The sequence below is a fragment of the Drosophila subpulchrella genome, chromosome 3L, assembly GCF_014743375.2.
Source record: "Drosophila subpulchrella strain 33 F10 #4 breed RU33 chromosome 3L, RU_Dsub_v1.1 Primary Assembly, whole genome shotgun sequence".
Taxonomy (NCBI): Eukaryota; Metazoa; Arthropoda; class Insecta; order Diptera; family Drosophilidae; genus Drosophila; species Drosophila subpulchrella.
The window spans coordinates 505,481-523,136 of NC_050612.1; the positions used below are offsets into that span (position 1 = coordinate 505,481).

The window sequence follows — 17,656 nt, forward strand, 5'->3', positions numbered from 1 at the left end:
ATGGGCAAATCCAAAAAATGGTCAACCAGGACCGAAACAGTAAAATCTTCAAAATCATCGAAATTTTTGCGTATTTTCACAAATCAATTACCATATTTTCATAATACAGTGGAACCAAAGCATATTTTATTTGTTTTGCTGTACAAATTTCCCTGAAAACTGAAAAAATTCACTTTTCTTCATTTTTAGCTAGTTTTAAAGGCATTTTTATGATTAATTTTTTTTTCAAGGAAAACATATGATTTGTTTGAACTTTTTCTACCAAATCTCTTTATTGCAATCTAATAAGATAAAAATTCAAAGAGAGCAAAAAAATTTTCGATTAACTGTTAATAAAACAACATGGAAAAATCGTACGTTCGCGACCGGTACTTAATTTAATAAAAAAAAACAAATGGATATATTTCCTTGGGAACAGAATCGAATGAAAGCTACATGAATCAATTTTAAAAGTAAAGTTATTGCTTTAGAATATTATGTCCCAATGTCGATTTCCATTTTGTGTACGTTCGCGACCGCATGTTTTTTGCCAATATTATGAAAACGATAGCTCAATAAATCCCATAATTTACACTAAGCAAAGACAAGATTTTCTTCTTCCCAAAATGAAAATATTTGTACCTTTGTTTGTGGGTTTGTATGCATCCCATCTTAGTTTTAGAGTTTTAGAAACCCTATGGTTGTATAAAGTAGCTTGAAATAGAAAACGTTTGTTCTACGACTTTTGGAAAAACCCGCTAGTTTAGCGGAAAATCAAAAAAAAAAAGCGAGATTTAAAATGCTTATAGTATCTAAACAACTAATGCTACAGAAACGTGCTATATAACTCTGAAAAGATAATTTAATTTGCTAAATACCCTTTATATAGTAAAGTTGTCGGAATATAATAGAATTAGAGTTATGATAAAAAGTTTTTTTTTAAAACTACTTTTTGACTATTTTCTCAAAATTGAGTCGAACGTTTTCTTTTTAAATTTCATATCATACAAGTATAGCCCTTGAGATTCCTCAACTTTTGATTTATAACACTTTTTGCCCTAAAAATTACCGTTTGGAAGATATTGAGCGATAAAAAGTGCAACTCGTTTCAGCTCCGTATACGAAATATTTCATACTTATTGGAATAAACAAGAAAAAAACCAATTTGATGAAAAATATTCTTATTAGATTTTTTTCAAACGGAAAATCTGTTATGGTTTTAGGGTCCTTTACTTGCATGAAGCTAATCGAAATAGGAAACTTGATCTATTTGTTCTACCACTTTGGAAAAACCCGCTAGTTCGGCGGGAAATGTAAGAAACGACAGATTTCTCTTAGAATCTGAAACTATACAGCCCTTGAGATTCCAAATTTGTGCTATTAAAATAGGTAATTGAAGCGATAAAACTTGTTATTAAAAAGTTTAACATTCATGGGGACGACTCCTAGTCATGGTATTGGGGAACTTAAACTCTTGTGCAAAAAAAAACTTCTGATATCAAACAAAAACACCTCTTAACGAGGTAAAAAGTAGTGGCGAACGCGCCTTTAACAAAAATTTCTGATATCAACACTTGTGACGAAAAATTATATTACATTCGATAAAATAAACAAGGAAGAACGCTATAGTCGAGTGCCTCGACTATCAGATACCCGTTACTCAGCTAAAGGGACCAAAGGGAAATGGAGATAAGCAAGCAGCAAAGCGAGATTGAAATGCGCCACCTACCGGCGGTAGACAGATATAAGCGTTATGGGCGTTAGGGCGGGCGTGGAAAATTTTTTTTGGGTCAATCGATAAGTATTGACGAGACCAATACAGTTTAGTTAAAATTTTGTATCTAGCATGAAAATTGTGGGCGCCACAGGTTTGGGCGGTTTGTGGGCGTTAGAGTGGGCGTGGCATATTCGCGTAACAAACTTGCGCTGCGCACAAGGCTACGGAATCTAAATCTGAGATCCCAATTCTCTATCTTTGATAGTTTCCGAGATATCCACGTTCATATTTACGATTTCTTGAAGTTTGTGGGCGGCTTGTGGGCGTTCAAGTGGGCGTGGCAAATTTTTTTTTGTCAATCGATAGGTATTGATGAGAACAATATATTTCAGTTTAAATTTTTATTCTAGCATCAAAACTGTAGGAGCCACAGTTTTGGGCGGTTTGTGGGCGTTAGAGTGGGCGTGGCACTCTTCTGAAACAAACTTGCGCTGCGTAAGAAGCTCAGGAATCTGCACGCCAAATCTCAACAGCCTAGCTCTCATAGTTTCCAAGTTCCATAGTTTCAGCGTTCATCCGGAAAGACAGACAGACGGACAGACGGACATGGCTAGATCGACTCGGCTAGTGATCCTGATCAAGAATATATATACTTTATCGGGTCGGAAACGCTTCCTTCTGCCTGTTACATACTTTCCGACGAATCTAGTATACCCTTTTACTCTACGAGTAACGGGTATAATGAACTATATTAAATTTATGTATTCGGCACGCTACAACAGAAAATTTACGTGTACGTAAATAAATATTTACTGTTGCGGGCCGAAATCATAAATTTAATATAGTTTATTTATTTTATCGAATGTAATATAATTTTTCGTCACAATTGTTAATATAAGAAATTTTTGTTAAAGGTTCTGAGGGCATCACACGGCTAAGTCAAGGCGATTCGATCCTACTCTTGTCACGACCGTTGCACATCGCCCGGCGGGTCCAATAGAGTCAGGCAATAGAGTCCTGTGACGAGGAACCGTGAGTTTGGGGGGATAGATGTCTTAGCCCAGTGTGCCTTGGCCAACTGAGCAGGTCCTGGCCGGTTGATCGATTTGCGGTAACAAGAAGCGTTATCCTGAAGAGCCCAGCGGTTACCGGCGAAGTCGCAGAACAAACCTCGAGTGCCAGACTACCAGCCAGTGCCACACTACCAGCGAGTAAGGGCGAGCAGTTGAGGCATTCAAGAGGCGTTGTCCTAGAGAAGCCCATCGGTTTAGCAAGTCCCGGAACGGTGATCGTCCAAGACCAGAGACCACGATACATCCAGCCTCGCAGCAAGCACGTTAAGGAGCAGAGCAGGGGACATCGGCAGCGATATCAGTGGACATCACCGGCAGCCACGTCACGACCGCCGCGGAGAACTCATTGATTAGAGCAGGAACGTCACGGACGACAAGCAATAGGGTAAGGGCAAGGTGGAACGTTCGTCTGCTTACTGGCATTGGCCTTGACTGCCAGCGCGAACAGAGCGATACCCTAGTGGGAACGTCGGGAACAGAGCAAAATACAGGAGGTCGTTGTGTTGAAAGGCGTTGTCCTGGAAAGCGAGGCACCTGTTCATCCTAGTCTGAGAACGGTGACGCTTCTCTAAGCCCTCACGGCCGATCTTTCTGCGAGTCCAAGGCGAGACAAGCGGCCTCGAGTCAACGCGTCGAGCTACAGGACGGAGCAGACAGTCAGCGGTCATCGAGTCAACACGTCGACGAACCAAGACGAGCGTCATCAGCAGCCACTGGAGTCAGTGCGTGGTGACGAGACCAACCAAGCCACCCACCCGCTGTAATAAGATAACCCCTAATAAATATACGTTAAACCTTTGAATTCTGTGCTTTTTAACTGATCTACGTGGCATTTCCGTCATAAATTTGGTGAATCAGATACTCGTTACTCAGCTAACTAACTTCAAAATAAATAGTATTTTACATTTTACCTGCCTTACATTTTACACTTTTCACTTTTATCTACTGGCGGTGGCGTCATTGACGATGTTCTTGCTGGATACGGGGATAAACTCAGTACTCAATAAATATTAGTCAGATTTCAACAGTTTTCGGCGTGCCATTAGGTATTGGGAAAAGGAATAAAATAAAATGTATTTTAAATTTGAATCTTTGAAAATGTGGGCGCCACGTTTTTGGGAGGTTTGTGCGCAAGAATCTCTATAAGCTATTATAGTTTCGGAGATGGACGTTTACGGACGTTTTTTATAGTTTGTAGGCGTTAGAGTGGGAGTGGGAACATTTTCTAGAGTCAAATTATGGCTATTGACAAGAGCAATACATTGGCGTGGTACTTTCTGAAACTAACTTGCGCCGCGCTGCACAGGAATCTTTAAAATGTCTATGCTAATTAAATAACTTATTAGTTTTTTGTATTTCTAAGATCACAGCGTTCCTACGGACATGGACATTAAGTATACCCTTTTACTCTACGAGTAACAGCTACAATAACCTTTTAAAAAATCTGTTCAAATGCGGTCGCAACAGATATGAAGGTGACAATGTCGAAAAAAATGTGTACGAAAAAAGAGAAAATTATGGCTCAAATGCATTTTTCTAAGCATTTTCAAAAAATCATTATAAATATAAGCAAAACAAGGAAGAACGCTATAGTCGAGTACCTCGACTATCAGATACCCGTTACTCAGCTAAAAGGACCAAAGGAAAATGGAGATATGCAGCAAAGCGAGGTTGAAATGCGCCACCTACCGGCGGTAGACAGATTTAAGCGTTGTGGGCGTTAGAGTGGGCGTGGCAAAGTTTTTTTTGGATCAATCGATAGGTATTGACAAGACCAATACATTTCAGTTAAAATTTTGTATCTAGCATGAATATTGTGGGCGCCACAGGCTTGGGCGGTTTGTGGGCGTTAGAGTGGGCGTGGCATATTCGCGTGACAAACCTGCGCTGCGCTCAAGCCTACGGAATCTAAATCTGAATTCCCATTTCTCTATCTTTGATATTTTCCGAGATATCTGCGTTCATATTTACGATTTTTTGAAGTTTGTGGGCGGTTTGTGGGCGTTCAAGTGGGCGTGGCAAACTTTTTTTTGGGTCAATCGATAGGTATTGATGAGAACAATACATTTCAGTTAAAATTTTTATTCTAGCATGAAAACTGTAGGAGCCTCAGTTTTGGGCGGTTTGTGGGCGTTAGAGTGGGCGTGGCACTCTGCTGAAACAAACTTGCGCTGCGTAAGAAGCTCAGGAATCTGCACGCCTAATCTCAATAGCCTAGCTCTTATAGTTTCCAAGATCTCAGCGTTCATCCGGACGGACAGACAGACGGACAGACGGACAGACGGACATGGCTAGATCGACTCGGCTAGTGATCCTGATCAAGAATATATATACTTTATGGGGTCGAAAACGCTTCCTTCTGCCTGTTACATACTTTCCGACGAATCTAGTATACCCTTTTACTCTACGAGTAACGGGTATAATTATTTTTGAAAAACTCTTTTCGCAGTTACTATTATTTTTGTTTGAAGAAACTTTTTGCATCAAAAAATTTAAGTTTTCAAGTCGAGGAAAAAAGTTCAAAAAGTAGATTTTCACACAAATTCGTCCTTTTCAATAAGTTCTGAATAGGTTAAGAAATGTATTGTATCATTCAAACGGCATTTAAATTACCGTTCCATTGATGCCAAAGTTAACAAGATGTAAGTTCAAATTATGAGTATATTTTACTTTTGTTTTGTGAAAATACTTTTGACCAACCCCGTATATCTTTGGTGTTTTTTAACATATAACCTCATGTGCTTGGAAAAAATGTTTTTTAATTAGTTTTGAATTTCGCATTAAATTTTATCAAAATCGGACGACTATATTATATAGCAGCCATAGGAACGATCGGATAATTGGTGGGAAAATAATATGAAACATATTATAGCTTCGGTGTTTTTTTTTACATATAACCTCCTACGCTTGGAATTAACATTTTTTAATTAGTTCTGAATTTTGAATTTCATTTTACCAAAATCGGACGACTATATCATATAGCTGCCATAGGAACGATCGGAAAATTGGTGGGAAAATAATATGAAACAAATTATAGCTACGGTGTTTTTGACATATTATCTTATACTATTGGAAAGATCATTTTTTGTATTTTTAAATTTAATAATTATAACTGCAAGGGTATGCAAACTTCGGCTTGCCGAAATTAACTTCCTTTCTTGTTTTTTATCAAGATTGTTGGCTGAGTTCTGTCGAATGGAACCAGCCACGACCCCAAGCAATTATGTGTACGCTGGCAGAAATTTGTATCTGAAATTTATTTATTGGGCTTCACGTGGAATTCCGTCGAAAGATCTCGTAAATCATTAAGCAAAGTTTTAGCTGTCGACCGAAGATGTTGCCTAGATGCGTTCCCTTCGGTATTATTATATTTAAAAATTCACAGAGGCCTTCAAGCTGATAATCTGCAGCGTAAAAGACAACTAAAGGATAACATTCAAGGGATCTGAAAACTTTTGAATATGGAGCCCATATGACAATCTCTTGTAGTGCTGAGGAAGGCAAAGCAACAGCAGAGCAAATAGCTGTTGGAACGCGTTACAGAAGTACATCCCGGAATTATCGAGTGCCCAAGACCCTCTAGTGTCCATAACCGCCTCTAGACGGGCAAACTTTAAAACACCATTATTCGCGATCCTCACTGCTTTTAGTTTTCGTTCTTCGATTTTGTAATTCGGGGAAGTCCAAAAATTATGTTTATTGCGTTTTGCAATAGATGCCAGAGCTGAAGACGTTTGAAGTTGATAAAGTGTGCAATTCGACCGAAATAATTATTCTGTAAATAGAGCGCATCAACAACTTTTGTTTTATATATTTTAAAAAGTCAGCCGCAATAAAGAAAATGATTTCCGTGTTGTTGATAATTATCAATATAATACAATTTTAATACTTAATACGCAAAACAAAAAACAAACACAAAAAAAAGTTTTCGCTAGTATTTTATTACTTTTTTTAAGGTAGCCCTTCTAGAGGCGGTTTTGGGACAATTCCGGAAAAAAATTGTAAGGTAAGTTTGAAAGTGGACCATGGCATATTTAAGTTTAAATAATTGCTTCAGCAGACATGGAACGCCGACATAAGCTATCATGTCTTTCCGATGTGGAGATTGAGAGATATTTAAATACAATTGTTTTTGAAATTGATACGGACGGTGAAGAAGAATTGGAGAACGATTTGACTGCTGATGCCTGTTTCCTGTCAATGAGGAAGACAAAGAGGGTATTGAAAAAGCGATAAATATGTGGAATTCCTTGCTGGCTGATGAGATTTGAGTTACATCAAGTGGAACTCCTACTCCTTTGGCGAACTTGATGGAAGTTTTTAAGAAGTTTGATACTCCGTTCAAGTGTTTTGAGTATTTTTTTAAATGATACTATTATTGATCATATTACCAAGCAAAGAAATGTGTATGCTACCCAAAAAGACGTCAATACTTCGTTTTCGAGAAGCAACTTTAAAGTTCGCCAGTTTATAGGCATTTTATATAATATGTCAATGTCTCGCCACCCAAAAGTTCGTTCATATTGGGGCGAGTACGCGTTTGAAACAGTTCAGATGTCAAGAAATCGCTTTGAAAAACTACGAAGCAATTTGCATTTCAACGATAATAGTAAGTTGCTTTATACAAAATTCGGGCTATTGTGAATCACTTCAATGAGAAGTTTCCGTCAGTTTCGATGAGCCAACGCTTATGTGCGGATGAAGAAATTTGTGATACGAAGCTGAAGACCTTTTTTCGACACAATTTACCGAACAAACCACACAAATGGCGAGTGAAATTTTTCAATTTGTGCGACTCCTCTGGCTTTTGCTATAATTTTAAGATATTTCGCGGCGCAGGGGACAACGTTGTTCAAAGTGGCTCACCAGATCTTGGTGCTGCAGCACCTCATTATCTATTTCGACAATTACTATACTTCTTTACCGCTTCTTGAATATCTCAAAACACCTGAAAATATTTTCTTTGGGAACTATTCGCTCGAATCGCATTCCAAATTGTAAGCTCCCCACAGACAAGAAACAAGTACGTTGATATTGCACTGAATTTCGTGGATTTGCATCAGGTGTCCAATTGTCTTTGACGGTTTGGAAGGACAATAAGGCGGTGCGACTTGCTTCGACTTACGCGGGCACACAGCCATTCCTGAATGAATCGAATTTAAAAGGTCAGGTTACACGTTTTGTTCGCTCTGAAACGAGTACGTTGACATAGATTGCCCCAATGTTGTCCACGAATACAAAAGCAACTTGAGTGCTGTCGACCTAATTGAAGGACTTCTTGGTCGTTATAAGATTCCAGTAAAAAGCAACAAGTACACAAATCGACTATTTACACATATGCTTGATTTAGCCATGATAAATGCTTACATTTTGTTTCATCGAATAAAGCAGCTCGAAGCAAATTATGCAAAACACCAGCTCCTAAACTTTCGATCCGAAGTCTCATACTTGCTTTGCAAGCTAAAAACTCTTTCTCTGCCAAAAAGACTATTTCTACGATTTTCATCACAAATATAACAATATTTTTGTACAAAAATGTTATGGAGTTTTGTAAATTTAAATAAGGTCCATTTTAATTGTTTTATTATTTACTTTATAATAAAACGTGAAAACAAAAACATTGTTGTACTGAACATTTTTTGGCCTACTTTCCTACTTGCCTACTTTTGTAAATTTAAATAAGGTCCATTTTAATTGTTTTATTATTTACTTTATAATAAAACGTGAAAACAAAAACATTGTTGTACTGAACATTTTTTGGCCTACTTTCCCTGAGCCGCCTCTGGGCGGTCCAAGGTTCAAGTCCTATAAAACTCAATCCGAAAAAATTTTAATTCCAGAACAATCCTTTATTTTTTAGACATGTCGAAAACAAAAATACTTTTTTTATTGGCAAACATTTAAAAACTATCTCAAAGCAAACAAGAAAGGAAGTTAGCTTCGGCAAGCCGAAGTTTGTATACCCTTGCAGCTATAATTATTAAATACAAAAAATGATATTCCCAATAGTATAAGATAATGTGTCAAAAAACACCGGTGCTATAATTTGTTTCATATTATTTTCCCACCAATTTTCCGATCTTTCCTATGGCAGCTATATGATATAGTCGTCCGATTTTGATAAAATTAAATTCGCAATTCAGAACTAATTAAAAAATGTTATTTCCAAACGTAGGAGTTTATATGTTGAAAAACACCGAAGCTATAATTTGTTTCATATTATTTTTCCACCAATTTTCGGATCGTTCCTATGGCAGCTATATGATATAGTCGTCCGATTTTGATGAAATTAAATTCGAAATTCAGAACTAATTAAAAAATGTTATTTCCAAGCGTAGGAGTTTATATGTTGAAAAACACCGAAGCTATAATTTGTTTCATATTATTTTTCCACCAATTTTCGGATCGTTCCTATGGCAGCTATATGATATAGTCGTCCGATTTCGATAAAATGTAATTCGAAATTCAAAACTAATTAAAAAAGGTTATTTCCAAGCTTAAGAGGTTATAAGCTAGGAAACACCAAAAATATAATTTTTTAAAATTTTTTTTTTGGATTATTCCTATGGGAGCTATAAGATATAGTTGTTCGATCCTGCTGGTTCCGACTTATATACTACCTGCAAAAGATATAAGACTTTTGGGAAAGTTTCAGTCCGATAGCTTTAAAACTGAGAGACTAGTTTGCGTAGAAACGGACGGACAGACGGACAGGCGGACATGGCTAGATCGACTCGTCTAGTCATGCTGATCAAGAAAATATATACTTTATGGGGTCGGAAACGTCTCGTCTCCTTCACTGAGACTGAGATATGCAGCAATGCGACTGTTCACAGTTCCACACCTCGCAACGGCGCCACCTAGCATCGACAATTTATGGAATGAAATTATTGTAATTATTGAATTGTAATTTAAAACAAATTGCATTTTCACTTTCACAAAATCTATAAAAATATGGGAGCTGGACAGGTTTTAGCGTGGGCATACAAGAGATTGTGGGCGTGGCACTCTGCTGAAATAAACTTTCGCCGTCTCAGAACCTCAAGAATCTGCATGTCCAGTCCCAACTTTCTGGTTTTTATGGTTTTTGAGATCTCAGCGTTCATACGGAGGAACAAGCAGACGGACAGACGGACGTGGCTATGTTCGACTCGGCTTGTATTCCTGATCAAGAAATTATATAGAGTCGGAAACGCTGCCTTATACCTATTACATACATACAGCTGCGGCAACAAAAATAGCACCAATGTGTAGGCAATTCTTCTTTGAGCTACTAAATGGTCATTTTTTGCAATTTTTTTATTCTGTTTGTAAGGGTAAGTAGGGTTACATATCTACTAACTAAAACAAAAGTGGTTACGCCCACAATGCGGATGGTTTTTAAAACTTCGATACATTTATCATAAAAGTAGCAAAATTATGCGGCAACAAAAATAGCACTATTAACGGTTTTCGTCTTAAAACTTCATTTGCTCAGATTTTTTGGATGTTTTTCGTTTTGTTATATTAAGAATAAGTACTACTAAGTGAATTGGTAAAATAATGAATAAAATAGTGTTCCCAATGGGTGATTAAGCGCACTGTAATGGTACAAATAGAAGGACATTCAAAAAGCCAATTTATAAAGGCAATGCAAAAGATAAGTTTAGTTGAATCGTCGAATTCTTTAAAATAATGATTTGTAGTTACCTAAAACAAGAACACAAAAGAATAGCACGCAGTGCGAAAGCCGCAATGACCCCATAACTGTAAAAAAGTCATGTGCATGAATGCAAGTAGGACCCGTTTAAGCCGCCTATGAAGTTGCATATTTTTTTTTTTACTATTTGTAAGTACATAAAAAGTTGGATATAATGTACATAAACAAAAATGATGCGCTTGACGTCCAAAAAAAAAATCTCCCTAGACTGCAGAGCATGGGTGAATTTGAAGTACGAGTCTTAAATAAGGCCCACAATTAAAGGGAAACTCTTTTATGGTCTGGCGGCGGAAAATTGCTTATGTTTAGATGAAAAAGGCTTAAAATACACCTCAGATAACCTACAAATCAAAAATTTAGTTCCCAATTCACATTTGCAAAGAATAATAATGGTGAAGCAAATATCATGGTATGGGCATACACTCGTACTATAATAATGGTACCATGTCATAATGTAAGCCCATACAGGATCAACATGTAAACTTTGATAGCTCAGAAATTATGATGCAATTATATTCGTAATACAAAATTATTTTATTTTGGAAGCTTTACCACGATTATAAACCAAAAAAAATCTGATAGAGAGTCGTCTAAAGTATCAAAACCCTTAAGCTAAATGGTATAATGGGGACCTTTTAAGCCCCAGAACTAAAATAAATCGAAAATCTTTGCAGAAATGTTAAAAAACTATGTTTTTAATGCAAAACTGAAGAAAAAAATCTGCCCTGGAGCTATTTTGAAAGAGTCAAACAACAATTTTGCCAAGGAAAGGTTCTGGTGTCTAGTGACGTCAGGTCGGTCGTTGTTGTTGTTGTTGTTGAAGCCCAAGCTTTAGAACAATATTTTTTTTACCTTAAGATGTATCAAATCATACATTTCAATCAAAAAAAATTTGCAAATCGCGGTTATTTTTAAGTTTTTTAAGCCTTTTCTTTAAGTGGTGCTATTTTTGTTGCCGCATAATTTTGCTACTTTTATGATAAATGTATCGAAGTTTTAAAAACCATCCGCATTGTGGGCGTAACCACTTTTGTTTTAGTTAGTAGATATGTAACCCTACTTACCCTTACAAACAGAATAAAAAAATTGCAAAAAATGACTATTTAGTAGCTCAAAGAAGAATTGCCTACACATTGGTGCTATTATTGTTGCCGCAACTGTATGTACATTCCGACGAATCTAGTATACCCCTTTAATCTACGAGTAACGGGTATATTTACGAAAGTTCTGTTTCTTTGATTTTAAAATATATCAAAAACTCTTCTACTGAGAAAACTTTTTCGAAGACTCCAAAAAAAAAAGAAACCAACCGGTATAACTGGTGACAGGGTCATCAGAAAATTGTATTGTACATTTTGCATGTTAGTGTATCTTAAAATATACTACTTAAACGAAGGAATTGAAAAACAAATAAATTTTTGCGTTTTTTAATTTAGTAAAAATCAATATTTTTCAACATTTAAAAATAAACACAATCAAATTTTTTAAACTTTATATTGCCCTTAATAAATGCCAACCGTGTGCCTGACATAAACTGGTTTACTTTTTTTCATATCTCGAATAGTTTGTCAGCTTTTCGAGTTTGAATTTCAAGTTTACCTGTGCATATATATATATACATATACACACATAGGTATTTTGGCTTTGGCATAACTGTGATCATGTTAAGCAAGCCTTAAAATAACTGTTGTAGTGGCGCCCCATTGTTTATTTTTTAAACTTCAATATATATTAAAAACATGTCCGAAATTAATTTTGTAATTTCTAGTACCTGTATATGCCCTTTTACCGTGTTGCAACTTCTTAAGCAAGTAATTACATATTTATAACATAAGGTTGTCAATAATTATTATTTAGACAAATCTCCGTTTTTTTATGTTATTAAATTATTTATAATGGTATCTTTTATTTTGTCCTAATTGGCAAAGTGATGTCTTTCATTCGTGTCGAACATGTATGCTTTAAAACATAAGATGTGTGCACGCAAATACACAACTCAGTAATTGGCCCTTGAGGGCTGACGATGCCTTTAGTATTCCGAAAGGTCAAGTGGCTGTCCCGAAACCATAGGGTTTATAATAACTACACGTTCATACATTGTATTTACAAGATAAAGAACGTAGTAATATGTAGGTAATTGCACATGTACAGTGTACACATATGTAAACTTATGACTTGAACACCTCATTAATACATATTTCGTTTAGTGCATAAATTTTGAAACCATGTGACAAAACTAAATCAATAATTTCGCAGACATATTCTATACTTGTATATGCACAGGTGTATGCATAGATACCTATGATTGTTAAGTTGGTTAACGCACCTGCCAATTGCTTTTTTAACAACAGAGATGACTGAAGTTCAGACATTGCAAGTAATAAAATAAATATGTATATAGCTTTTAAATACGCGCCACGAATTTACACAAATAAAAATTGTATTATTAAAAATCCTTAGCATTCAAAAGTAAATAGAACTATCGACCAAATTAATTTTAACAATTTGACAAATTGAACAAGAGTTCTAAAAATGGTATGTAGAGTAGAACTAGTTTGCGAAACGATGAATGAGAATATTAACAACATTTTTTATTTATCACATCGCATATACAGCATTCCCACAGAAACACATTCATTGCAATCAAGTTTTTGTACCTAATAGCCGGTTCCCACAAAGATCTACCCGAAATTGGTTTGACGAATAGTCCCAAAGGTTTTGGTTTCCGATAAACACAGTTACTCCACCCATCTAAAAATATTTCAGTGTAATCTAGACAATTGTCTAAAAAGCAGTGGCGGATCCACGGGGGGGGGGAAATTAGGGAAATTTCCCCCCCCTTGGAACCACAGAACTTAAAAATTTTACTTGTTTGCTAGAAAAATATATATAAAATATATAACCACTTTGTTTACCTAAAAATTGGGATGGATCATTTTTGTTTTATAATTTGTACTGTATTTCTCTCGCAATAATAAGTTTGAGCCCCAAATCGAAGAATAAGTTCAATTTCCCCCCCCAAGAATCGTCTCTGGATCCGCCACTGTAAAAAGCAATATGTTGCTTGTGGAAATGAAATTAAAAACACGTTTTTATGAGAGTGTTGGAAAAGATTATTTCATTTATTATTATCGTTTTATGATTTAATTCAATTTAAGTTCTTTTTTTCATTATACTTATAAATTACTTCTTTTTAATACTTAAGCGAATAAGGGCGTGCTTAATTTTTGGAATACAAATGTGGCAAAATAAAAAGAGCGGAACAAAATTTAAAATGACCTGCTAACTTCTGTTAGCATTCATTCTTGAACGGAGAACCACAGAAGGAGTCGTGCAATACGTACTTAATAACTTATAGTATCGACAAAGTTAAACGGAATACCGTAAGGATAGCCCCCAACCACAGAGATCCATGCACCATTCTCAATCCTTTCCACGGATTTCCATAAGAACTGACATTGCTTTGTTTATGTCTTAAGCCTAGTACTCACATCGACGAAAACCGCGAGCTAACCATAGGAGTGAGCGAGAGGCAAACAGGCGGCTAAAGCTTTTTGTCGGGTCTGTTTTTCAGCGCGGTACTCAGATGAGCTAAGGAAATACCAGAAAAAATACCAGATTTCGGGAGTGAATTTTCGATGAACGCCGTTAGCCGCGGCCCAAAGAATAAGAAATTTGATCTTTGGCGGTGTTCGTGCAGAGGCGGTGGGGAATTTAAAAATAAAAATTAGATGAAAAACACCCAAAACGACTAAAGGAGGTCAGTGCAGATGAAAAAAGACGCCTAATCCAAGCTGTTGCCCATTTTTGTGGGACTTGACCGACAGGAAACAAAACCACAACGGGGTAAATCCGCAGAATAGTTGAAGCGTTAGAGGAGATCCACTAGAGAATCCCAGTAGGAAGGAACATGGGATATCGCTCAATCTCCGACGAGCTCTCCATTGAGGACTCCTCCTTCACCAGCTACTTGGCAGCTGGTGATGGAGCGGAGATAGAGGATGCGCCGGCTTCTATAGGGAGGAGGAAATAAGGTCGCCCGCAAAGGGACAGCTGGAGGAGCCATCACCAGCCATTATTGACCAGCTCGGAGGTGGACTACAGATGGCGCGGGAAAGATGGCGAAGCATCCGTGGGACGAGAAGGAAGCCTTAAACTTCTAGTTTACATAAATAAAAACATTCGATGAAAATTTTATTTATTTAAATTTTAATTTCTTTGTGCAGCAGCAGACTCTTCTTTTTTAAATTGAAATTGAAATTCCAATTGATTTGTTTTCCGTTTGACAACAAGCCCAGCTGCTTGACAGTAAGACCATGCTACATGCATGGCGGGTGAACTTTGAAAACTTCGGTCACGCTACAAAGAATAAGATTTTTCGACTAGTGAAACTCTTAGCCGATCTGAGTACTAGGCTTTAGTAGTGAAAGTCGGCGATCCGAACATTTCTCAGATAGCCCGCCATCCAAATTTGACGACAAAATTAACGAACCTTCTTTTTCTATAGATATGCGATGCTGTTTCGGTGCAGTACTAAATGATGTACCTTAATACCCTCTGCACACAGCAGCTTAAAGTCGGTGTTGCAATTTTAAGCGGATTCTTGTTCACATAGAGAATCGCTGAAGCGAACAGCTAATCGGCATAAGCAAACCGTATCCGAAGGGAAAGCAAAACTGAAAACAAATTAAACGTTAGCATGTGGAATGTTTTCAGCGCCAAGTGATTATTTCATTCAGGGTTAAAAATGCTAAGCTATATATGTACTTTTTACTATTTGCTATTGCTACGGGAGTAGTTTTTTTGAAGCCTGGAGCAAAGCACTTTTATAATACTACAACAGATTACTATAGGGAGCCGCAGCAATATCTAAGACTTTACTTTTGTTTTTGGAGCAGAACATTCTATATAGTAAAAAATATTCCACAATGACTACGGCTACTGCTTTCAGCAGTGCTGTAGCAAATATAACATTTTTCATTGGGATATTTTCTGGAAATTAAATTCAAGGCAATCGATTTGAAGTAGGGACCGTAATCATTATGAGTTTTATTTTAATTTACTTTAAAAAAATCAAAGAAATACTCTAGACTAGGGGACTCAGACCCGAAATTCGCAAAAAAATTATCCTCGATGGACCGCGATTTCTTAAGAATTTACGTGCAAAAGAACTTGGTGGTCGGACATGGTTCTCTTGTAATTGAATTTCAAACTTCCCGGTTTTTCTATAAAAAACAAGTGTGCTTTTCTCATATTTTCAATCAAAGTAATTATATATTAATAAGTAGTTTTAACGTTCCAGGCTAGTTTTTTTATAGTGGTGATCCCAATATATAACAAAGAATGTCCCAATTAACAATTTAGTCGAAATCGGAGGTAGTCTATATGAAAAAATCGGCGCTATTTTTTTTTTAATATCATGCCAAATTTTACTCGTTGCATTTATTTTTTAATTTTTATTTACACGATGTTTTGATTTCATATTTAACATATATCATGAAAGTGTGCTGAGGGCAGTAGCCATAGTGATTGTGGAGTAATTTTTACCATATTAAATGTTCTGCCTAAGAAATAACTGCAGTATTTCAAAAATGCTGTGCTTCAGGTCTCAAAAAAATTACACCCTGAGCAGTAGCAGAACATTTTAGTTGTTTCAATTACTACGTAGCAGTAGTATTTGGTTGCTAAAGCTGAATTTGTTTGCTGAAGCGGAAACCCTCTCTGTGTGAAGAGGGTATAACGGACATTTGTATAACGAACATGCAGCTGTCCATTTTTCTTCTTAAGGCCTAGTACTCAGATCGGCTAAGAGTTTCACTAGTCGAAAAATCTTATTATGCATGTAGCATGGTCTTACTGACAAGCAGCTGGGTTTGTTGCCAAACGGAAAACAAAACAATTGGAGAAATTTAAAAAGAAGGAGTCTGCTGGTACACAAAGAAATTAAATTAAAACAAGGAAGAACGCTGTAGTCGAGTACCTCGACTATCAGATACCCGTTACTCAGATAAAGGGACCAAAGGAAAATGGAGATATGCAAGCAGCAAATGCGCCACATACCGGCGGTAGACAGATTTAAGCGTTGTGGGCGTTAGAGTGGGCGTGGCAAACTTTTTTTTAGATCAATCGATAGGTATTGACAAGACCAATACATTTCAGTTAAAATTTTTTATCTAGCATGAAAATTGTGGGCGCCACAGACTTGGGCGGTTTGTGGGCGTTAGAGTGGGCGTGGCATATTCGCGTAACAAACTTGCGCTGCGCTCAAGCCTACGGAATCTAAATCTGAAATCCCGTTTCTCTATCTTTGATATTTTCCGAGATATCCGCGTTCATATTTACGATTTTTTGAAGTTTGTGGGCGGTTTGTGGGCGTAAAAGTGGGCGTGGCAAACTTTTTTTTAGGGCAATCGGTAGGTATTGATGAGAACAACACATTTCAGTTAAAATTTTTGTTCTAGCATCAAAACTGTAGGAGCCACAGTTTTGCGCGGTTTGTGGGCGTTAGAGTGGGCGTGGCACTCTACTGAAACAAACTTGCGCTGCGCAGGAATCTCAGGAATCTGCATGCCTAATCCCAGTATTGTAGCTCTTATAGTTTCCGAGATCTCAGCGTTCATACGGACAGACGGACAGACGGACAGACGGACATGGCTAGATCGACTCGGCTAGTGATCCTGATCAAGAATATATATACTTATGGGGTCGGAAACGCTTCCTTCTGCCTGTTACATACTTTTCGACGAATCTAGTATACCCTTTTACTCTACGAGTAACGGGTATAAATAGATGGAATGTTCAACGAAAGTTTTTATTTATGTAAATTATTTGTTTAAAGCTTCCTTTTCGTCCCACGGATGCTTCGCCATCTTTCCCGCGCCACCGCAGTCCAGCTCCGAGTCCCAATAGGCATATTGGACCTTGAGGAAATGGGAGCCGGATTGGGAACAGGGTTGATCCGCTGATGCTGCAGGAAGTCGCCCAGCATCCTGGCAGTGGCTGGACATGGCTTCTCCAACTGTTCCTTAGCGGGCGCCCTATTTTCCTTCTCCCTGTAGAAGGCAGCGCGTCCTCCAGCTCCGCTTAAGCTGCCAAGTAGCTGGTGGTTATGGTGTACGGAGTCCTAATGGAGAGGTCTTCGGTAATCATATTACTGGTGGTTCTGCTTAAAAGATACTTCTATTAGTA

General features: G+C 37.2%; 1 protein-coding gene across 1 annotated transcript in view; it reads right to left on the bottom strand.

Annotated features, from left to right (window-relative positions):
• The window catches only part of LOC119554381 (ubiquitin-conjugating enzyme E2 G1), a 29,468-nt gene extending 16,442 nt beyond the window's left edge, over positions 1 to 13,026 (bottom strand). Inside the window, exon 1 of the mRNA XM_037865262.1 lies at positions 12,795 to 13,026. Coding sequence (XP_037721190.1) covers positions 12,795 to 12,840 — 46 coding nt within the window. The 5' untranslated portion in view covers positions 12,841 to 13,026. The remainder of the gene's footprint in view (positions 1 to 12,794) is intronic.
• Between the last annotated feature and the right edge of the window lie 4,630 nt (positions 13,027 to 17,656).